General features: G+C 40.9%; 1 protein-coding gene across 10 annotated transcripts in view; it reads left to right on the top strand.

Moving 5' to 3' along the window:
* Nucleotides 1–24,642, top strand: part of KLF12 (Kruppel like factor 12) — a 361,876-nt gene that overhangs the window by 272,205 nt on the left and 65,029 nt on the right. For 2 of the 10 annotated variants that reach the window (XM_043504589.1, XM_043504590.1), the window contains one exon: nt 18,590–18,625. The exons of the other annotated variants lie outside the window; for them this stretch is intronic. In XM_043504589.1, coding sequence (XP_043360524.1) covers nt 18,590–18,625 — 36 coding nt within the window. The remainder of the gene's footprint in view (nt 1–18,589; nt 18,626–24,642) is intronic. 10 annotated transcript variants of the gene reach the window in all.

The following is a 24,642-nucleotide window of genomic DNA, read 5'->3' as shown; positions in this document are numbered from 1 at the left end:
AGAGCACTTACATATGTGCAGTCCAGTATGCATATGACATTGATATTGTATATAACATGTTAATTGGGATTAACTGTTTGTGTTGGTTTGTCTTTGTTTTATCAAATTTTAAAACATATACAATGAAATATCCTAGATTATTTTAGATCATAGCAGTATATGTTTAGTGTAAACAAATATGTTATAGAAAAATCTCATTCCTCAAATTTATAATTAGACCTCAGTTTCATAAGTAAATTAAGAGAGGGAGAACATTTGAAATAAATTATATTTTGTCATTCATAAATTAACAGTCAAATAGATAAATGATTCTCCTAATCCATTAATATACAGTTAAAGAAATTTATATTACAGAAACTTCAAACTCCCATTTCTCCAACATTTACAAAATGGCAGTGGTAACTCACCTTCTCAGGTCAGCTCAAAATTTGCTTGAGAACAAAAAAATTATATAAACTCATTAATTTTAAGTGAGTATTTGAACCTGATCAGTGATCGCTGGCATATCTGCTCTCATATGAAAACCCCACCCTAATACCTTTCTTCGAGCCAGTTGAAAGAGCAACCACAATTTTGGAAATTGTTCCTTGTTGGAGAGAGAGCCCATTACTGTCCTAAAATGTTGTGTTTCTTAAGGAATGTATATTTTAACATTTCTGTTACCATTTCGGATACATGCTCCTTTTGATCCCCAGTGGGGACGGCAATCTCTCCATTTTACCCTAAAAGAAGGGCTTTGATTTTTAAATTATGACGCTTCTTAATAGCATTTTCATTTTTCTAGGATTTTCTTAAGACTAAAATGTCCCACTTAACTTTCACATCATGTCAGAATAAGATATGTTTGAGCAGCTGACCATGAAACAGGGGTGTCCTCAGCATTTCAAACATAGCTCCCACACTTATTTTTTTCTCAGCCCCTCATCTTCTTTATTCTATTTTTCATTCTCTTTTCTTTGGGGGTGGTCTATGCAGATTTTGTGTTACAATGTGATCCCTGAATCAGGATAGTTAGGGGATTTCAAACATCTACACACTATGAATATGCTATTTACAGTTTATGAATACTAGCTTTATGTCTTAAATAATGCATACAAGTTAACCTTAGTAAGATTCCTTAGAGTGCATGGGTAGACCATCTGGAGACTTAATGCGCCTCATTCTATTCTGGCACCAGTTGTTCTCCATTGTAACTCTATTGACTCAATGGAGTTACTCCTGATTTACACTATTGTCAGATGAGAATAAAGTCCAATATTTTAATGAGTCAAATAAAACCTAACTCAGCTAGAAAACATAGGAATTGATTTATAGGCTCTTCTGAATATTTTAAACACAATGGACTGAATTGTGCCCCTCAGTTACATCTGTGCAACCTCACTTAAGCAATGGGGAATCATCAGTGTGGTTGCACAGATGTAACCGAGGGTATAATTTGGGCTAATGGGATAATTTCAGTATATCATATGAAATTGTTAACTCCTACAGTTCACCTAAATCTTCATCATACTGCAAGGAAAACTCATCACAGTTGGTTTAATTTGCTTACTGGAGTTATGGATTATTGCAGTTAGGGAAAATAACAGGATACCAACAGTCTTCAGAAACAGTGAATTTTATTACGAATTAAATGCAACTATTTGTATAAATAATTTATTTTCATGAAATTTCATTCAAGAAGTTTTTCTGTTTTGTTTTGGACAATTTCATGTCACTGAAATTATGCTTTTTCATGAAATTTCAGGGAATAGGTATATTTGCATCATATCATGTTTAAAATTGTAATATATTCATTATTTTTAATATAAAAGTACATTCTTGCTCTTACTATTAAGTTTTGGGCTTACAGAATTTTGTACAGCTGTAAAGTAATATAACAAACATCCCTTTTTAAGTAATTTGTATTATTATTATTATTATTTTACAGATGTGTAACTTGAGACAGAAATCATGACGTATCACTGCAGGGTTTCCCAGCATTAACTCTTAAGATGGAGCTTAATGTGGCTTCTGACAAAGCGGCTTTTAAAAAGTACTCCCTTGTTTTCTTATAGGCAATCATTCCACAGTTATTTTCTACTTCCTGACTGTCATTTCATTCTGCACTTTCATTTAAGTCATAAGGATTAATGAAGCCCAATAGGGTAGAACCACTTTGAAATAGTGGGGTTGCACAAATATAAATTAGGGGCAATGGATGAACTTTTTAAAAAGCTCTACACGCCCGTTCAGTTTCAATGACAGTTAAGCACTTCCTCTTACGCATTTTTTAAAATCTCATCTAATTTCTTTTTTAAACAACATCACCATCATTTAAAAATATGGAGTCTTTATTTTCTGTGATGCTCAAGTTTTGTATTCTGATATCTGAGGCATTGTCTTTTAAATACTGAAAGTCACTGTATTATTTATTTTAAAATTGTGCAGGGAGATGCATTCTTTACATCCATTTAAGACTTAGTGGTACCATCATCAGTTGTCACTGAGGAAGCCCAGAACCCTGAACTAAACTCATGATGACTAAATTAAAGAGCATCTGATTTCTAAATATTTCCAGTAAAATTCTGGCCCCATACAAGCCAAGAGAATCCCTACCACTGATTTCAATGGGGTCAGGATTTTTCCCTTCTGTGTACTGTGTGTCTTTGTAATTTTGAAACATAGGGATAAATTGTGGGCTCATTCCTATGAGGAGCACAGGTGGGATGGTTACAGTGCTGTAGTGGGTTTGCAGAAGAGCTCTGTGTAGGGAGAGGCATGCAGAATAGCTCAGGGAGCACAGGAGAAGCATTTTCTGTGTGCCCCTTGAAGCTTTTCTGGTTTATCATGTTCAGGAAATCTACCGAAGGCCATACGTGCTCAAATCAATCCACTGGTTTTGCAGTCAAACAAAGGCAAACTTATTTGGCCTTTCAGTGTAAAAGATGGATTTATTCAGATTTAGTAACACAAAAATTCTGTACCTAGGGTAACAAAACTCCCATTGACGTGAATCCTACAGTGTTGCTCCTGCTTCTTTTCCAGCAAAACATGTATCAATTCCCATTGTATCCTTCAAAATATGTCTCCCAGTCCAGGTTATTATATTGGTGATACAGCAGCATTATTTGTATACTTCAGAGGTTGGTAGGTACAGGATGCTCCTTCATCCTCTGTGTCCTACAGACAGTACTTCTTTTGCTCCTGTACAGTTCACTCTTGCTGTTCTATTAGGAGCACACTGCACAGCTTTGGTCAGATGGGAAGTGGTTGGCAGCTGCAGGACCCAGATGCCAAATTCTGGAATATAGCTTTCCTGTACTGGCATGTGGGTTTGTAGCTGGCTTTTTGGCTTGCACCTCTGCTAGCTTCTTGGCAGGATCTCTAGCTGGCAGCTGTAGAGCTGCCTCTGGGGCCAAGCTAGGGTCAAACTGCTGTGGAGCTGGATGATTTTCTTGGTCTGAATTATCCTGCTGGACACTATTTTCACCTTGATTTGCTTTGACTCATAGACTATTCAAGACAAAAACTTGCACTTTTCTTTTTTGTTTCAGCTATTTACAGGGCTACTGAAAGCAGTGATTGTGATAGCTAGCAGATTTTAATTAAATTCAGCATTTTGAGATATATTGTTGCACCCCTAACTCATGCTGTTAGGTAGTTAGAAGTGCAAGGACTCAGAATTGCTCCTGCGGCTCAGCTTCAGGGCCAGAGCACCCTTTATTGAAACCTGACCCTATGTCTGGAACTGAATTGTTCATTTTGAATCAAGAGTCCACCCCGGCCTCTGTCAAGTAGAAAAGTGATACTTTTTTTCAGTTAGCCTGAACCATGTGTTTTTAAAAGTTTAAAAATAGTTCCTTCTAATGTTAATAACAGCATACCAGGGTGCTACTGATAATAATTTGAAGCGCTCCACAAGAAAATGCTTGATCTTCTTTTTGCCCAATTTTGAATTGCCCTATTACATGGTTTAGACTTAGCTCATTTTTTTAGCCTAAATGAGGCAATGAAAAATTAATGCAGCTAGGGACAGCCAAGGCATTTGAAGTAATTCCCTAAACTATGCCTTTCCCTCCATGCTGCTCAGCACATAAACCTTATTGTCATTGGGAATAACTGCAAAAGAACCAATCAAGAATGCTCACTAAGGCTCAAAATACCTACAGTAAAGTACAGATTAGTCATACTTGTTATAAAGTTTTCATTCCTTCAGTCACTTACAGTAGGAGAATGGGTTTTGCTACATTGGAGACATAGGATATTCATATCACTGCCTATCTCATATTGCACTTTTTAAAAAACCTTATTCATGTTAATTTTTTAATTGTGATTAATATGATCAAATTCAACTACTCTTACTTTTATCCTTCTTCCCTGTTTATGTCTTCCATCCCTTTTAACCCCCCCCCAGATAGGAATCAATGGCTCTTCATGTTTACACTCCAGCCATAGATTTCTGCCTTGTTGGTGAGATTTTTAGTTGCTCTCTATAACCTAATGGGTTTGGAGGATCTTACACATAGGAAATCCTCTAAAGTCTTCTTTGTATTGCAGTACACGTTGAGATGTTGGCAAAATTTTCCCAGCAAAACTCACCTTTGCCCCTGGACTTCACATGTTAGAGGGAATGACCTGGGGGCAAATTCTCTTTTAATAAAACAAAAGAAAAATAGTGGTTCTTGTTGTCCATATATGTTGTTTTTATGTGTATAATTAGTGATGTGCTAAGGGTTAAATCACTGTAGGGAGGATGATACTTTCCTTTACTGCACATGCAGTAGACTCTGTGACCTAGTTACCACAAAAAACAAAGTTTAAAAAAAAATCTACATTAGTATAAGTAGGGGACCGTCTCATCAGACCAACGTGACCCCAGGACAGGGGAAATGATGACTTAGCAAACAATCTCGTTTCCCCCTCATTAATGACTATTCTTTCTTATTGACAGATATCTACAAAGAGAGAATCTATTTATTTCTATGAGAGACTAGCCTGATCCCCAAAGCAGCAAAAGAAGGCATAGCCTCTAACTTAGAGGGTATTTGTCCGTGCACATGATGAATGAAAATCATTTGTGGATTTGTAGGTTGCATTTTTACATGATTAAATGTTTTAAGTCTAGTCATTTCATGCTGGGGATTAATGATGCTAAATGAAAGAGCATCAAAGACTACAACATGTTTACATGCCTGATTAAAATAACTTTTAAAAGACCCAGAGAACCTTTTATTGGCTAGGAATGAGATAGTGGCAATATAGGACCAATCATGCATTCTGCATTGAAAGAAGTCTGAATTAATTTATTTAGGCACTGAAAGAAGAAGAGTGAAGGTTTGAAAGGATTGACTGTACCTTCCTGAATACTTAACACCTCTGTTAGACTTGTTCCATTGAAACAGAAGATTAAAAAGGTTGTGTTATCAGTTGCTGCAGATCTCTTTTACTGAACCAGTCAAAGCAGGATGCTTAGCTGCCTGTGATTAATGAGCAGAGCTTTTAACTGAGGACTCTGTTGGTGATGGTACATTAAAGAACAAAACCCACAGATATGCAATGGGAGTAGGAACAGGAGATGCAGTATAGAAGTTTTTGCTTAGCATTGACTTAATGCTTTTACATCTGTGTGTTTCATCTCCTTTATTCAAAAAATATTTCACATTTATCTTCAAATGTTCATAACACTAATTTGATTAAAAAGAAAAGGAGGACTTGTGGCACTTTAGAGACTAACAAACATATTTGAGCATAAGCTTTTGTGAGCTACAGCTCACTTCATCGGATGCTGCAGCTCCCGAAAGCTTATGCTCAAATAAATGTGTTAGTCTCTAAGGTGCCACAAGTCCTTCTTTTTCCTTTTGCGGATACAGACTAACATGGCTGCTACTCTGAAATTAATTTGATTGTGTCAGCTCTCTGCAAATGTTTATATTTATTTTCTAGAATAGAATGATTCTGGGTCGTATTTGGATTTATTGTTAGATGTTACTGTCACTCGGCTTGGAGTGGTTCATGACCATGAGTGCCAACCTCAGGGCAGACTGTCAAAAACTGGACAGACACCCCAAACTTGTGGTAGGGTCTATAATTAGATTTCACCAACCAGTAACAAATGTGAACTCTGAAGCACTATAGCAGTCTTACCATGGAGTCACAGGCCGTCCCCCTTAGGCACGCCAGTCTGTCTTGCCACCTAGACAAGATGAACTAAGTGATAAATGGTCACTTACACCAAAGATCACAAAAGATTCAGGTTTCAGAGCAGCAGCCGTGTTATTCTGTATTCGCAAAAAAGAAAAGGAGTACTTGTGGCACCTTAGAGACTAAAAGAAAAAGAGTACTTGTGGCACCTTAGAGACTAACAAATTTATTTGAGCATAAGCTTTCGCGAGCTACAGCTCACTTCATCGGATGCATTTGGAATAAATAAATAAATTTGTTAGTCTCTAAGGTGCCACCAGTACTCTTTTTCTTTTTGCAAATACAGACTAACACGGCTGCTACTCTGAAACCTGTCATTATGCAAGGCCTTAGAGACTAACAAATTTATTTGAGCATAAGCTTTCGTGAGCTACAGCTCACTTCATCGGATGCATTCAGGTTGCTCCCAGTCCCAAGAGACCAGTCACTTACCCCAAGTCAATTTGTACCTCAGATCTCATACCAAAGACAATGCTTGTAGCCAGTCCTATAGTAAACTAACTATGGATTTATTAACTAGGAAAGGAAATTAGAGAATTATTTACAGGTTAAAAGCAGGCTCCATAAATACACGAATGAGTTAGTCTGCGGTTCCAAAAGGTGACAGAGATGCAGTAATCTGTTGGCACTGAATGTCTTTTAGGGCTAACCCAGGCTGACCTTGGGGAATCTCTGCTTTTGTTTCCTAACTCCAGTCCTGTGAGTCCAAACAGCAAAGAGATGAAGAATTTTCATGGCAGCTATCTTTATTTCCAGAATTCAAGCTGATGGGATGAGATTTCTTGCACATAGCACAGGTGTGAAAGGGCCATTAACCCAGTCTTTGTATAGTGATATTTCACAATGGCCCATTTAGTTTTAATAGTCCTCCCTGATATACAGGGAAACCACTTCTCTTGCCTGGGTTCACAAATTCAAAATAGGGATTTTTACAGCTATTAAGCAAAACTTACATATTACCTTATAGCACGGGATACAGACATTACAAGTGAGATCAATGAATGCAGCAATTTACAAGCATTTTATAGAATCTAAACACTTCTTACAAGTCTAACATCTATCTTGAGCAATACTAACATACAGGTGAGCTGGTTTCCAGCTATGAATTTGTCAGTGCTCAGCTGATGCCTGCAGCCTTGGCAAGAGCTGGCGCCTGGTTTATTAGCATCACAGTCACTAACTCTTTGACAAAGCTTATAGTAGCTGAAGATGGAAAACATCTATTTGCTCATTAAATCCATCCTCTTGAAAATTCAGGATTAGTCTCTTAAGAGAGGACATATCTAACATTAAACTGATAGGACCCCTGATCTTATCCAGACTGCCAAGGTGGATAATTTATCCGAGTTATATCTGCAGACTTTGGAGGGAAACAATTTGAATGGTCAAGTTACCAAGTGAAATACTTGCAGCTCTGAGCTAGGGAAAAGTATAAATGTGCTGTCTTTTACAGCTGAGTAAATATCTAAATAGAGTAGCTGGTAGACACATTCTTAATGGTGTATATTCAGTTTCTTGTGTCTCTGGTCTGATCTGGATTAGAATGTGTAAGATGAATGCTACATTCTGATAGAATTTGTTTACCTCAGAAAAGGTTGAATGATTGCCCTGTTTTTTGATGCTGTGAGAATTTTTTTCCATTTTCATTGGTTAGTACAAGACCCAAAACCCTTAATTACAGAACAAAAAAGAAAAGGAGTACTTGTGGCACTTTAGAGATTAACAAATTTATTTTAGCATAAGCTTTCATGAGCTACAGCTCACTTCATCGGATGCATTCGGTGGAAAATACAGTGGGGAGATTTATATACACACACAGAGAAAAAAACTATGGGTTTTATCATACACACTGTAAGGAGAGTGACCACTTAAGATGAGGTATTACCAGCAGTGCTACCAGCACTCCCAGCTATCTTCGAGACACCACTGACTTCCTGAGGAAACTACAATCCATCGGTGATCTTTCTAAAAACACCATCCTAGCCACTATGGATGTAGAAGCCCTCTACACCAACATTCCACACAAAGATGGACTACAAGCCATCAGGAACAGTATCCCCGATAATGTCATGGCTAACCTTGTGGCTGAACTTCGTGACTTTGTCCTCACCCATAACTGTTTCACGTTTGGGGAGAATGTATACCTTCAAATCAGCGGCACTGCGATGGGTACCCGCATGGCCCCACAGTATGCCAACATTTTTATGGCTGACTTAGAACAACGCTTCCTCAGCTCTCGTCCCCTAATGCCCCTACTCTACTTGCGCTACACTAATGACATCTTCATCATCTGGACCCATGGAAAAGAAGCCCTTGAGGAATTCCACCAGGATTTCAACAATTTCTGTCCCACCATCAACCTCAGCCTGGACCAGTCCACACAAGAGATCCACTTCCTGGACACTACGGTGCTAATAAGCGATGGTCACATAAACACCACCCTATAGCGGAAACCTACTGACCGCTATTCCTACCTACATGCCTCTAGCTTTCATCCAGATCATACCACACGATCCATTGTCTACAGCCAAGCTCTACGATATAACCACATTTGCTCCAACCCCTCAGACAGAGACAAACACCTACAAGATCTCTATCATGCATTCTTACAACTACAATACCCACCTGCTAAAGTGAAGAAACAGATTGACAGAGCCAGAAGAGTACCCAGAAGTCAGCTACTACAGGACAGGCCCAACAAAGAAAATAACAGAACGCCACTAGCCATCACCTTCAGCCCCAACTAAAACCTCTCCAAGGCATCATTAAGGATCTACAACCTATCCTGAAGGATGACCCGTCACTCTCACAGATCTTGGGAGACAGGCCAGTCCTTGCTTACAGACAGCCCCCCAACCTGAAGCAAATACTCACCAGCAACCACACACCACACAACAGAACCACTAACCCAGGAACCTATCCTTGCAACAAAGCCCGTTGCCAACTTTGTCCACATATCTATTCAGGGGACACCATCATAGGGCCTAATCACATCAGCCACACTATCAGAGGCTCGTTCACCTGCGCATCTACCAATGTGATATATGCCATCATGTTCCAGCAATGGCCCTCTGCCATGTACATTGGTCCAACTGGACAGTCTCTACATAAAAGAATAAATGGACACAAATCAGACGTCAAGAATTATAACATTCAAAAACCAGTGGGAGAACATTTCACTCTCTCCGGTCACTCGATTACAGACCTGAGAGTGGCTATCCTTCAACAAAAAAACTTCAAAAACAGACTCCAAGGAGAGACTGCTGAATTGAAATTAATTTGCAAACTGGATACAATTAACTTAGGCTTGACTAGAGATTGGGAGTGGATGGGTCATTACATAAAGTAAAACTATTTCCCTATGTTATTTCTCCCCCCACCCCACCCCCCACCGTTCCTCAGACATTCTTGTTTGAATGTCTTGAAATGGCCCACCTTGATTATCACCACAAAAGGTTTTCCTCCTCCCCCCCTCCTTCCTGCTGGTAATAGCTCATCTTAAGTGATCACTCTCCTTACAGTGTGTATGATAAAACCCATTGTTTCACGTTCTCTGTGTGTGTATATAAATCTACCCACTGTATTTTCCACCGAATGCATCTGATGAAGTGAGCTGTAGCTCACGAAAGCTTATGCTCAAATAAATTTGTTAGTCTCTAAGGTGCCACAAGTACTCCTTTTCTTTTTTGCGAATACAGACTAACAAGGCTGCTACTCTGAAACCTCTTACAGAACAAACTGGCTGAGCAGTAACTGAGCTTGTGTAAACCTAAGAGAAGAGTAATGCTCATTCCTTGCAAGTTTCCTGCCTCTGTGCAGGTGCAGGAATCAGGAACTCCTGAATAATTCATAATGTGCAAATTAGGCTATGCTTGCTCTCACTACTAGGGTTTGGTTTCTGGTTACCTGTCTAGCTGCTAGAAGCTGTGTGTGAAAATAGAGGAGGGTATGGCAAGAAGTGTCACAGTTAAAAGGCCAAAGTCACAAGAGCTGCCTGATACTCTGAGGGTTTGAAGAATTGGTGCTTATTGAGGACCTGGAATATGCATTGATTATTCATGAAGTGTTTTCTCGGCAAGAAATAGGCTCTGGGGCTCATTCCATTGTTTGAAAAGAACAATTAATATTCACTTACTTTTTTAAAAAAAGAATTACTGGGCAAAAGATGAACCTCTTTGGAACTCTTTTAAAGACAGTTAAGCCATACTAGAGAATGTGTATTTATTATGTCAAAACGTGTTTGAACTTGGGGTTAGAGATATTCCACTAAACATTTTGAATATCACGAATGTTGCTGCTTTGGGTAAATACAGATTGTAAATAGCTTTCAATGCCTCATTTGAAGTCTGTATCTTCTGGAAGTATAGTATATGACCTGAATTTTGTATAGAAGTATTTTATCATTTAAAAGACAACATTCCTATATTTAAAAAGACAGCCTATATCAGTTATCTTTTTGATTTAATTACTGTTAATCTGCCTTTCTGACTAGAAGGATGAAATGAAACTTAAATGGTACATAGTCTTTCTCCTGTACAGGTATGATTTTCAGTCAGAGGTAGGTTTGCATATTGTTTTTCCAGACTCGATTTTGTAGGCTTTCTTTAAATAAGCATGTGTGACCAGTGGAGTTGGCCGATTATTTAAGTAAAATATATGGATCTTTGTTTATAATATTTTATTTAGGGTTGGGAGCATCCAACATCTCAAGCAGGGGCAGAAGGGAGAGAGAGAGTTCTCTGTGGAGACATGTTTTTCTGTTGTGGATGTAGAGAGAAAATAGCAGCAGTCAGAGACCCAGTATAAGCAGAGCTTTCTTTTAAATGATTGTTTTCTACATTTTCCCCTCTTGGCTCCTATATGAAGCAGCTAGGCCACATTGCAATAATCTGTTTTTGTATTTCCCTCATTTGGGTAGCTGGAATATGAGCTGGCTCTCATTTCTAGTTGATTCTGTCATTTCCGCAAGGCCCCAGCTTGGGTGAATGCCAACACCAACAGGTGATCTTTGTAGCTGCAAAACAGCAGGAAGTAGGCTGCGCATGTATGAGACAGTTCACCAGAGGGTCTGTCTGGCCTGTCTCCATCTTTCTTTGTAATTAACACACCCTCCCCCCATCTGAGCTGAAAATCTGTGCAGAACAGCTCAGCTGTGGCAGCCGTTGAACAGCATATAAGGGAAAGAATGTTAATAAAGGGCCCAAGAAGAATACAGGCTGCACAAGTGCAAAGGTGCACTTTGGTCTTAAAGGGAGACCGTGGTTGGTCCTTTTAAGGAGCTAGAACAAAATTATACTATTTGCTATAAAATAATATCCAGTCTAAACATTGTGGAAAATAGGGATTTAAGTAAATTGCTGACCTAACACACTAAGTCTCTTATACATAAAGATTAGTTTACAGCAATGTGAGCTGTAGCTCATGAAAGCTTATGCTCAAATAAATTTGTTAGTCTCTAAGGTGCCACAAGTACTCCTTTTCTTTTTGCGAATACAGACTAACACAACTGCTACTCTGAAACCAGCAATATAGCAATTCATATTAACTTTAAAATAAGGGGCTTATTTGTGACATAAAGAGTGGTGTACTCAGCCAGACTAAAAGTAACGTGGCTTCCTTGAACTAGGATCATCTTGAGTTCTGGAACAAGGGGCGGATGCTGCAGCAGCAAGGCAAAATACTGTCATAACTAGCTATTGTAGCAAGAGGTGCAGCCTGAGCAGATAATTGCAAAAGCAGTTTTAGAAGACACACAAACCTTCCAGGAATCCTCAAAAAGGTTTCAATGGAGGAGGCAAATTTAAAAAGATATTTTAATGTAAACTAAGCTGTATTTAAAAGACCACAATGGCTTAAGGAAGACAGTTCCAAATCATTACCTCCCAGGACTTAGATTAACCCCTTAATACCTGTCAGCATATCACATTATTGTGATATGTTGTGTTCTCAGAAACCCTAACTGCATGTTAGGGTGCAGCCTGAGTCCTTGATTTAGGTACTTGATAGCCTTAATCTTTTACAAAACTGGCAATATACCAAACTCCATTTGTGCTTTATAAAAACAGAAGCTACATTACCTCTCATGGACAACAGACTCTGTGCTCTTCTTCTTCTCTTCTTCAGTGCTTAGCCAAACAGTTGGCCGTAACAAGCGTTCGCCATTTGATCCATTCCCGTGCAGCTGCAAAGGACCGAGAGTACAATTTCAGAACAGACTTGATTCATCCATGTAATAGGGGGTCTGCCTCTGAGCTGCCTCCACCCCTCGGTCGGTGAAATTTTCTCCCGGATGTTACAAGCCACCCAGAGAACGGCGTTCACTGGAAAGTCTTGTAGCATTCTCATGATATGTCTGAAAAGCATAAGATGCCGTCTGCAGACAATGCCCCAAGAGACTGTAGACCAGAGCGACAGTAAACATATGCAAAATGAAGTCATTTCACTTTATGTCCAATATACAACGTTGGCATTTTGTGTGGAAAGCCTCCAGGTTTTCCCAGTCTGAGCAGCGTAGTATCCATGTTTCACAACTGAACAGCAGTATGGACAGGGTACAGCTTGAATGGATCCTGAATTTGGTTGTCATGCCAAGATGATGATGATTCCATATCTGTTGTAAACCAGGGGTTCTTAAAGCCGGTCCGCCGCTTGTTCAGGGAAAGCTCCTGGTGCACCGGACCAGTTTGTTTACCTGCCATGCCCACAGTTTCGGCCGATCGCAGCTCCCACTGGCCGCTGTTCCCCGCTCCAGGCCAATGGGGGCTGCGGAAAGGGCGGCCAGCACGTCCCTTGGCCTGCGCCGTTTCCCACAGTCCCCATTGGCCTGGAGCGGCGAACCGCAGCCAGTGGGAGCCACGATTGGCTGAACGTGCGGATGTGGCAGGTAAACAAACCGTTCCGGTGTGCCAGGGGCTTTCCCTGAAAAAGCGGCGGACCGGCTTTGTCTGATGGCCATAGTTGATGTGCTGGGCTCCTGTAGCCGATTATCTGCTTGGCAGATTGGTAGAGGATGGAAGAGAACAGGCAACCTCGACGTTGTCCGGCAGGTCAGCTAGGACAGAGAGTCTATTGCTGATGTTAATAAAAAACCTGTTGGCTAAACCCAGCATGCGGAGAAGTGCATCGAAGTCAAACTTCTTCATCATCGCAGAGGGCGTATTTGCTCATTGAAACAGCAGCAGCACCATGCGGGCAACCACTAGGTGTTGATCTGTGTTCACGGCACATTCCACACCACAATATACTCTGCAAGAGGTGAAGAGCACCTGTGACGAGTGATGATGCGGACCATCTCCTTCTGAGTGATGCCACAATGAGAGATCGAGGACATCCGGTATATGCATTGCCACTTGAACCATGACCCAAGAATGGAAAGATTCTGGGAGGCACAGAACATGAGCAAGTGGCAGGAGTTATCGTTGGGTATACCTGAACCTTAATGGCCAATAACCTGTTCAAACCCAATTCAGAGGGTGCCAGTAACTGCATTTAGGTCGCCCAGGATCACAAGATTATCATGTGGAGGGACAGTACATACTGGAGATTCCAATTGATCATAGAAGTGATCTCTGACTAAACCAGCAGATTCTTCTGTCCACGTATGGGTTACTATGACAGTGAAGTGACCATGCCAATGTTTAAGATGTACAATAAGTAGTTGAAAAGACATGGGCGTCCACGTTATCAAGGAGGACTTGGCCTTGCCTCACAGTAGTAATGCTACCTCATGTAAGTGGTTAGGACCACCAAAATACAGATTTAATGAATCTCCCACCTTGTGGTGTCCATGATCTATCAGCCTTGCTTCTGTTAGGCCTGCAGTTGATATGCCAAGACGGTCCATTTTGCATGAGATAATGACCTGATGACCATGCCTGTAAAGAATTGCAATATTCCAGGTTGCAATTTTGATGGATTGGTGGCGATCCCAGCAACAGTTGAATACATTGTCATGGTATACTGCAGATGCACCTGCGGACATCACAGGACAGGTCCCCAGGGGGACTTTGTTGCGAGCCCGTCACAAGTGCACGAGGGGACCTGTTCACCTTACATAATGCCCAAAGTGATATTTTGGACCAGCCTTCATCACTGATGGCATAGATCTCACAATCAATCCCCTACTTCAGATGTTACACCCCATACCACAATGAGGTACAGGTCGGACTGGGGGGCTCTAGGCTGCCAGTTTGAAAACTAAAGTGACTGGAAGGTAGATTTTTCCATTTAACCTTTTGTTGAAAACTGGACTGTGTGACAGTAGTGTAGCCTTGCAACACACCTCAACAAGAGTTGGCTGTCTGAAGAAATTGACTGGGAAGCCTATATCAATTCATGTGGTGGAAATGAAATGTTGCAACAGATCTGCACAAACCAAGCATTTATAATGGCTGAACATTCTCTTGCTGTTTGCAAACCAAGAATGCACATAGTAATCAGAGTAAAGTGGAATGTGATACATTAACATATTTAGTAATGATTGTGCAGCTTAGCAGGCTATAGCCTCATTAACTAAGCCAGGAGTTTGGAACTCCATCTGTCTGTGAAAGGTATGTAGTTCTGCAGTTTGTCACGCAACTGAAGAAACCTAAAGTTAAAAGGTTTCAGAGTAGCAGCCGTGTTAGTCTGTATCCGTAAAAAGAAAAGGAGTACTTGTGACACCTTAGAGACTAACAAATTTATTAGAGCATAAGTTTCGTGAGCTACAGCTCACTTCATAGGATGCATACAGTGGAAAATATAGTGGGGAGATTTTATATACACAGAGAACATGAAACAATGGGTGTTACCATACAGACTGTAACAAGAGTGATCAGGAAAGGTGAGCTATTACCAGCAGGAGAGCGGGGAGGAGACCCTCCAACCTGAAGCAAATACTCACCAGCAACCACACACCACACAACAAAAACACTACCCCAGGAACCTATCCTTGCAACAAAGCCCATTGCCAACTGTGTCCACATATCTATTCAGGGGACACCATCATAGGGCCTAAATCACATCAGCCACACAATCAGAGGCTCGTCTACCTGCACATCTACCAATGTGATATATGCCATCATGTGCCAGCAATGCCCCTCTGCCATGTACATTGGCCAAACTGGACAGTCTCTACGTAAAAGAATAAATGGACACAAATCAGACGTCAAGAATAACATTCAAAAACAGTGGGAGAACATTTCACTCTCTCCGGTCACTCGATTACAGACCTAAACGTTGCAATTCTTCAACAAAAAAACTTCAAAAACAGACTCCAAGGAGAGACTGCTGAATTGGAATTAATTTGCAAACTGGATACAATTAACTTAGGCTTGAATAAAGACTGGGAGTGGATGAGTCATTACACAAAGTAAAACTCTTTCCCCTTGTTTATTTCCCCTCCTACTGTTCTTGTAAACTTCTGGAAATGGCCCACCTTGATTATCACTACAAAAGGTCCCCCCCACCCCCCACCCCACTCTCTTGCGGGTAATATCTCACCTTTCCTGATCACTCTTGTTACAGTCTGTATGGTAACACTCATTGTTTCATGTTCTCTGTGTATATAAAATCTCCCCACTATATTTTCCACTGCATGCATCTGATGAAGTGAGCTGTAGCTCACAAAGCTTATGCTCTAATAAATTTGTTAGTCTCTAAGGTGCCACAAGACTCCTTTTCTTTCTAAAGTTAAAAGGTGATCAGTAACTATAGCAATACTCCACAACAGGTTGTGCATTAGTAGGCTGCTAGCACACAGCTTAGTTCCATCAGCAAAGTAGTGCAGCAGTATTCCCCTGAAACCCTGGTTTTGTTATTATGGTTATTTATTTAAAGAGTCAACAATGTACTTGGTTCTGAATAATATGCAAAATGCAAAGGGTCCCTATCTCAAAGAGCAGAGGGTGGCCAGGATTCTTGTATTGTTGGAAGTATCTTGTATTGTTGGAAGTGCTGAACTGCTGGCTCTTTACTGGGTACTCTGTTACTCTGACCAGTGCAACATAGAGCCTAGAAAAGGCTTCATAATTAGGGCCCTATCAAATTCATGGTTCACTTTCGTAAATTTCACAGCCTCCAGGTCTTAAAATTGGTCAGTTTCACAATTTCAGATGTTTACATCTGAAATTTCAAGGTGTTGCAACAGTAGGATTCCTGATCCAAAAGGGGATTGGGGTGAGGGTCCCAAAGTTGTTATATGGAGGTTGCAGGATTGCCATACTCATGTCTGTGCTGGCTTCAGAGCCCAGTTCTGAAGGCAGCAGGTGTGGCGTTTCCTGCATTTGGAGCAGGTTCCCGGAGGTGAAGGTAGATCCGATCTCCCCAGTGCTGCTGGGAGTGCCCCAGATGGGAGCTCCAAGCTGCTAGTCAGGGCCGGTGGTGATTAATGTATAGGTCTATGGGGACTGTTCCCAAGGGTTCTGGACAATTTGAAAAACGGGTGCCCCAGCACTGGCAGGAGCTGTTGGGGCTGAAGCCCTGAGCTCGGGCTCCCCGAGCCCAGGCAGGAGCCAGGAGGAGAGGCGGAAGCCCTGAGCCTGGGCAGCCCGGGCAGGAGTTGTGAGGGGCAGCAGCCCTGAGCTGGGCACCCTGAGCCCTCATTGGAGCCATGGTGGGAGGGGAGCCTGGAGTTCAGGCAGGAGCTCAAGGGGGGCCAAAACTCCCTGTCCTGGCTGGAGCTGTGAGGGGGTTGGCAGCTCCCAGCCCAGGTCCACTGAGCCCTTGGCAGAAGTCACAGGGGGTGGAAGCCCCAAGTCTCAGCTGGAGCCGTGAGGGGCGGGGGCAGCAGCCCCGAGCCTGAGTGGCCAGAGCCCGGACAGGAGCCACAGGGGCAAGAGAACAGAATCCCCGGAGCTCAAGTGCCCAGAACCTGAGCAGAAATTGCAAGGGAGGGCAGCGGCAGCCCTGGAGATTGGGTGTCCTGAGCCAGGGCAGGAGCCAAGGTGGGGCAGCCCCAAGCCAGGCACCCCCAGCCCCGAGCCAGGCAGGAGCTGCAGAGGCTGGAGCTGTGGGGGATGGCAGCCCCCAGTCAGGAGTTGCAGGGGGTGGGGGCATCAGCAGCCCTGAGCCCCAGCAGGAGCTGTGGGGGGTGGCAGCAGGGGGGGTGGCAGCAGTGGGTAGAAGCCCTGGCACTAGGGTTCCCTGAAGCTGGGCAGGAGCCACAGGGGGAGGGCGGCAGCCCCAAGCCTGGGCGCCCTGAGAGCTTCTGCGCTGCCTGTGGAGGTGGGTGTGATCTCCCCCTATAACAGCCATGCCGGGGAAGGACAAGTCCTGCCCTTCCCCACCCCAGCTGATTTTGGGAAGATCATATTTCACAAGGAAGGGCTTATTTCACAGTTCGTCGCATGTTTTTCAGGGCCGTGAAATTGGTAGGGCCCTATTCATAATCCCTTCAGCACAGGAAAAGAAAGTAATGTCAGAGATTGTGTGGGAGCTGGGAGCTACTCCCAATCTTCCCTCTGAGTCTGGTCCCTGTCCACTAGACCACGTTGCCTACACTAACAAGAGAAGGCAATTCAGTTTCTGAATAATGAGTCCATAAAACTAAAAAAGGGTCAGTAAGGGAAACAAGTCTATCACACCTTCTCCTAGCTCAGCTGAAAGCGAGTTCACTATCATAATGTTATAAAAGGTGATCTTAACAGGGAGCCACTGTATTACTTGTCCATGCTGCTTTACATCAGTACAGTGAGGTAGGCTGTTTAGTATGGTATATCTTGGCTCAGTCACAGATTTTATCATTCCATCATTGTGAAATCAGTGAAAGCTTCAAAATCTGTGGCTGTTATTTGCTGAACTGTAAATCCTTCATAGTCATATTTACTTTGGAATCTGCAAGTCCTTCAAATATATCTTCTGTCTGTAAGATGCAAAAAGTAAGTGAAATAAGATATCCTTTAGAGTACAAGTAAACTATGCTCCTGAAAGCATACTTACTGAATGTCCATACTCACTGAGCCTCTTTTGAAAAAGTCAGTTAATAATAATAACAATAGATAACTTTAATTAAAGCCTCAACAAGTATACATGCCTAAACTAAGTAATTGCCTAATCTTATTGCCATAACCCATGTCCTTCCTCTCTCTGTCACCCCCTTGCTGTTTTTTATTATTCCCCACTAGTTGTCTTATCTCACACTAGACAGGCTCATTGGAGCACAGAATTTGTCTTTCTAATTGTTCTGTAAAGCACCAATTCCCCTTTCAGGTACTATAAAAATGATAATATTAATAATTTGGCATGTGCACTATGTCAAACTTTGTGTTTGCTTGCTTTTGGTACACAGACACAAAATAAAGATGATTGCTAAATGTTGGTAACTGAGCCATAAAGTAGACCCACTGAGGCAGAGAAAGGAGAAATGTAAATTGATTATTTATGATTATGCACATAAATAACGTGACTTTTAATACACATATGCTTTTTCTAGAATTGTACATTTCACTTATGCTCAGAATCATCAGAGGTCAGTAACAATCAAGCCTACATTGCTTACATCACAAAGTAATTATATGATCTCATCACACTGATCATCATTTTCGTTGTTAATTCAATGTTGTTTAACTTTTCACTTGTTTCTCCACGATAAATGTGGCAATAGACAGCCATCTGGCTCTAGTGTTTGAAAGGTACATAAGGCAATGCAAAGAAAATTGATTGGCTGCTATGACCATTAGAGGAAGAAACCTTACTTGAACCAGAAGTAATTTGAGGGAAGTGAAAACTGGCTTTAATTCTCTAGCAGACCACTGAATATTGAGGTTGTATACAGCAGTTCAGAAATACATTGACAGTCTGGTCATGTTCAGATCATGCTCCTTGGTTTTGTTTTATATCCATCCAAGACAGCATTGGGAATTTCCCTACCTTTTACAGATAGCATTAGATGTGGGATTGTGTATGGGGGCATTAAATATAAATTTAAAAATAATTTAATTTCACAATCATTCGCTTTTAGTTGCTACTGCCTTCCACAAGCTATGACATTACTGGTCATCTAAGTATATATATTAGCTTATATTTTCTACATTATGTTACAGTGCCAATAATTCTGTAATTCTGCTTTTTTGTAAAGCTATTGTATGAATTCTTTTTCATGTCACATAAATGACTGGCCAGGGGTTTTGGTGGAGATGGTTTTATGATAGCGGTGTCCCAGCCTTAGTCTAAGAGGGTCAAGGTGGCATGGTATGGGTACGGCAGGGATGATAGAAGGTGTGGTGGAGATGAGCACTATCCCTGATCTTCATTGGCATAAGCAGTTGTATAGCTATAAAGACTTCCAAATTGGTGTACTGTATTTCAGACATTTAAAAATATATTGCATGTCATAAGAAAGGACAGCTTTAAAATGCAAAATTCATAGGATCACAGACATTAGAAATGGAAACATCCTTTTGCATCCTTTAGGCCATCTCCCTAACAATGTACAGTAGTTCTCTGCAATATATTCCCCAGTGTCTTGTTGAGTCCTATCTTAAATGGCTAGATAGTGGGGTTAGTGCCACTTCCTGTTGGAGACCATTCTCTAGCCGCATAGATCTCACTGTTAGGACATTATTCCTGAAAAGCTCTTCACTTCACATTGTGTTGCCTAGTAATAACCCTTTGTAACGCATACGTTTGTACATGTAAATGTATATATTTCACTGAAACAACAAATGATCTAAAAGCAGAAACAAATATGGAATTGTCAGGGTCATATCTTCAAGGGTCAACTGTCAAGGATGGTCATTTAATAATTTTCCAGGGGCTCTGTAACTCTGCCCTTTTTTTGTGGGCACGGAGTCCATTAATACAAACCTATTGTGATGCTGGCAGGCCAGATGCCAGCTCTTGCCTAGGCTGCAGGCATTTTCTAAGAACTGACAAAATCATAGCTGGACACCAGACCAGTTCACCTGTATGTTAGTTTTGCTCAAAATAGGTATTAGTCTTATAAGAATGTATTTAATGTTTAGACTCTATGAAATGCTTGTAAGTTGCTCCAGGCATTAATCTCATTTGCAATGTCTGCATTCCATGCTATAAGGAAATATGTAAGTTTTGCTTTATAACTTTGAAAATGTTTGCTTTGAACTTGTGAACCTAGGCACAGGAATGGTCCCCTCTTCCCACCCATCCAGAAGAATGATCAAAATTGCATGAGCCATTAAGGAGCATCACAATGCAAAGGATTGGTTAATGGCCCTATCACACTTTGAAAATGCTACATTTAAGGAACCTCATCCTGTGGACTTGGAAGCTGAATCAAGGACATAAAATAAATAGCAGGTCTACACTTACAATGCTGCAGCAGTGTAGCTGCATCTCAATAGCACTTCAATGAAGACGCTACTACACCGACAAGAGAGCTTCTCCTATCCACATAGTTAAAGGAACATTTCCTCATCTCTCTCTTTGCTGTTTTTACTCTGACCCTGTTTATGCATCCCAGATCTCACCAGCTCTTTTGGCCACATCACATTGGGAGCTTGGGTTCAGTTGTTTATCCACCACAACCCCCAAATCTTTGTCAGAGTCACTGCTTCCCGGTCATTGATAAAAATGCCTCATCTCTCTCTCTCTGCTGTTTTTACTCTGACAGAGCCAGAAACTCTAAACTGAGGAAGAGATCCCTAGCGGTTACCCCTGGGTCCACCCTGAAGGACGCTTTGAATTGATAGATCACTATAACTCTGTCACTCTTAGAATGTAGATGGTAATTCATTTGTGTGTATGTTTGCTTGCTGTAACATGTAAATAACCATTTTATTTCTAGTTCCTAGTTAATAAACCTTTAGATGGTTTATTACAGGATTGGATACAGTGTTGTCTTTGGTGCAAGATCTAGGGTACCAGTTGATCTGGGATACGTGACTGGGACTGGAACCAACCTGAATGCAGTTTTGATATAAGTGACCATTTATCACTAAGTCCGGTTTGTCTGGGTGGCAAGATTGACTGGAGAGTCTAAGAGGACTGGCTGTGATTCAATGTATAGTGATCCAGGAGTTCACATTTCTTACTGTCTTGGGGAAATCTAATTATAGGACATACCACCAGTTTGGGGTTTCTGCCCTGTTTTTGACCGTCTGCCCTGGGATAGGCAATGATGGTCGTGAGCCACTCCAGACAGCGGGACACCCATCATTAAGACTAACTGCATTCTATTCAAACATGTAATCCGTTTATCATATTTTAAGTTCAGCACATCACTATTTCACAGTGCAAACATTTTGGAAGCATAGACATGCTGAAATACTATGGACTTTCATACATGTAATGGTTGCTTCTAATTAGTAAGAAGACTAATTTTTTGAAAGGTCAGCCCAGAGTTACACTGAACTGAAGTCTCACAAAATGATCCAAATTGGTTCTTCTGCTTGAGATGAATTTAATTCTCCAGTGTCAAAAAGAATGGAATTATACTATCAAATATTGTAAACATAAATTATCTTCACCTCTGGATTTCTCTGGGTAACACTGCCTGCAGTGACTGAAGGGCATGAGTACCAACCTCAGGGCATAGTGTTAGGAACCAGAGCACAAAGCCGGAATTGGCTGTGAGTTCTATACTTAGATTTTACCAACCATTTATTATTATTATTTATTATTATAAATTCTTCAGACAGTGTAACAGCCTAAACATGGAGTCACAGACAATTTCCTTGGCAACTCTGATGTGTTTGGCCATTCAGGTAAGCGTACCTTTGTGTTAGATGGTCCTTTACTCCAAGAATCACAGCAATATTCAGTTTACTCCCAGTCCCAAAGAACTTGTCACTTACCCCGGGTCAGTTGCACCTTAGATTTTGCACTAAAGACAATGCTTGTAGTCAATCCTATAATAAACTATATGAAGATTTATTACATAGAAAAAGGAAACAAGAGAGTTATTACCAGGTCAAAGCAGGTAAACATATATACACAAATGAGTTACAGTCTTAAGTTTCAAAAGGTAATAGAAGTTTCTATAATAAGCAAATTCTGTATGTTTTATAGGGCTAATTCAGGCTAATCTGCTGGGAATCTCTTGATTATGCCCAGAAAATCCTTGCCTCCAGAATCCAAGCAGCATAGAGATCCTAAAATCCTTTGGTTTGGGGTTTTTAACCCCCTCCTGCCATGTGCACTGAGCTGCAAACTCACATTTTATCTCTCTGCTATTAATAACTTCATACATATCAGGTCATATTTACAGTTTATAACATCTAGAGTGCCGACTTTTCCCAAATCTACCTGAGGCCTCCAGCTAAAATCAGTGGTAGTTAAGGTTGACTGAATATTTGTGGTAGAGCCAGGGGGACATTGTGGTTTAGTTGTCCATAAAGGCTGCCTTTTTCCCTGTCATGTTTCAATGGTAGACTCTGTGCTGCATCAATATTTGTAATAGACAATAGCTCTATAGTAGGAGTTCAGGCCTTATAATTGTGATTTTTTAAAAAAAGATACAAATAAGATCTCTTGCTGCAATGATTTGCTTAAATGTAACAGAGACAAGGCTATTAGCCCAGGACGAGGCATAAAGGTCACAGCTTCTGTGAAAATTTTCTCTATTAATAGTCTATAAGTATGTTGTTTCTGCCAAACTACTACTTTGAACCAAATTAATTCCTCATGGCACATCTGATATCCAGGGTGTATCAACATGCTCTTTGTTGTCTCTAGACATCCAGTTTAGTCCCTTACTCGGACTGCAGTTTTATCAACATGAGGATGTATTAGATAACAAAACCAGCAGAGGAGAGTTGAATAATCAAACAATCTGTAAAAGCGGATGCCTTGTTTTTCTCTAGGGAGACAAGGTGGGTGAGGTAATATCTTAGAGCTCATCTCTGTGTGGCTTGAGAGCTTGGTCTCTCTCACCAGCGGAACTTGATCTAGTAGTACATATAACCTCACCCACTTTGTTTCGCTGATACCATGGGACCAACACAGCTAAAACTGCACTACATACAACAATGGAAGATATCAAATTGTTTTTTCTGTCGTTTACCTTATCTCCTGAGCCTGCTCCTCTTTATCTCTTATGTAGAAAAGGTTCCGTTGTTTTTTCCCATTTTACCCCTCATTTTGCAGACTCACATTTGTGTATAGGGCCATAGATATATATATATATATACTCTGAACAGAGAGCTTCAAACATGGTACTTGGTCTGAGGAGTTTACAGTCTAAGGCTCTGATCCTACAAACACTTAAGAATGTATGTAGCCACGTTGAGCTCAGTGGGGCTACCTGTGCTTCACATTAAGCACTTGCATAAGCCTTTGCAGGATCCAAGCCTACAGTAGATATGATTTACCAAATAAGATTATGGGGTTGCTTACATTATACAATATGAATTCTATGTATTTATTTTTGTCTTTAGATCTTCCTGGGTTTGGGGAGACAGTGTGGGTTATTATTGGCCAAAATGGTAATAGTACTACCTACCAACCTTCCAGGGGTATTATGAGGATAAATTAAAGAATGTGAACCAGTCATTCCTTGATCTGAACAAGCCGGCAACTGACAAGAATGACCCTCATTTGTGTGACTCTGCTCGGATACTGTGCTGAGCCTCATAGTAAAGCCTATAAATGATAAATCCAGATGGTAATATTTGAGGAGACAGGGGAAAGAAGGGCAAAACGGCTTACTGTTTCAGATGCTCTGTTTTTTTGCACCCTCTAGTAGCATGAACAATAACTCCAGTAACATCAGTAGGGTTTTATGCAGATACAGGTCCAACAATCCAACATGGATCCAGTACAGAATTTAGTTTTTAGGGTATGTTCACATAGCAATCAGGAAGTGTGATTGCAGCACATATAGGCATACCCAAGCTAGCTTTGATCAAGCTAAAAATGGCAGTGTAGACGTACTGGCACAGGGGTGGCATGGCTAGGTGCCCAAGTACAATCCCATCTATGCTGATGCAGCTGCACTGCTATGTATAGCAAGCTAGCTCAAAGAAACCTAGTTTGGATGTGCCTATACATGCTGCTATCGCACCTCCTGATTGCAGTGTAGACATACCTAAAGTTCAGCTGATCTCAAGAGATGATCTTGGCACTGCATCACATTTTGACTAAAAATCTAGAATGATATAAAATTATCATGGATTAAAACCTGGCTAACTGATAGTTCTCAAAATTTAGGGAATTGTCATCGAGCAGGTGTCTTTCCACTGGGGTCATTCAGGGATTACTTCTTGGCCCTATGCTATTTAGCATTTTTATCAATGACCTGTAAGAAAGCATAAAATCATCACTGACATAGTTTGCAGATGACACAAAACTTTGGGGAGTGGTAAATAATGAAAAGGACAGGTTACTGATTTAGAATGATCTAGATCACTTGGTAAACTAGGCACAAGCAAACAATATGCATTTGAATATAGTTAAATGTTAATGTGTACATCTAAAAACAAATAATGTTTCATCCATACTTACAGATGAGGGACCCTATCCTGGGAAGCAGTGACTCTGACAAAGATTTGGGGGTTGTGGTGGATAAAC

Source organism: Dermochelys coriacea, chromosome 1 (assembly GCF_009764565.3).
Source record: "Dermochelys coriacea isolate rDerCor1 chromosome 1, rDerCor1.pri.v4, whole genome shotgun sequence".
Lineage (NCBI taxonomy): Eukaryota > Metazoa > Chordata > Testudines > Dermochelyidae > Dermochelys > Dermochelys coriacea.
The sequence above is the reverse complement of the archived record's forward strand: the minus strand, read 5'-3'. Positions and strand labels throughout refer to the sequence as shown.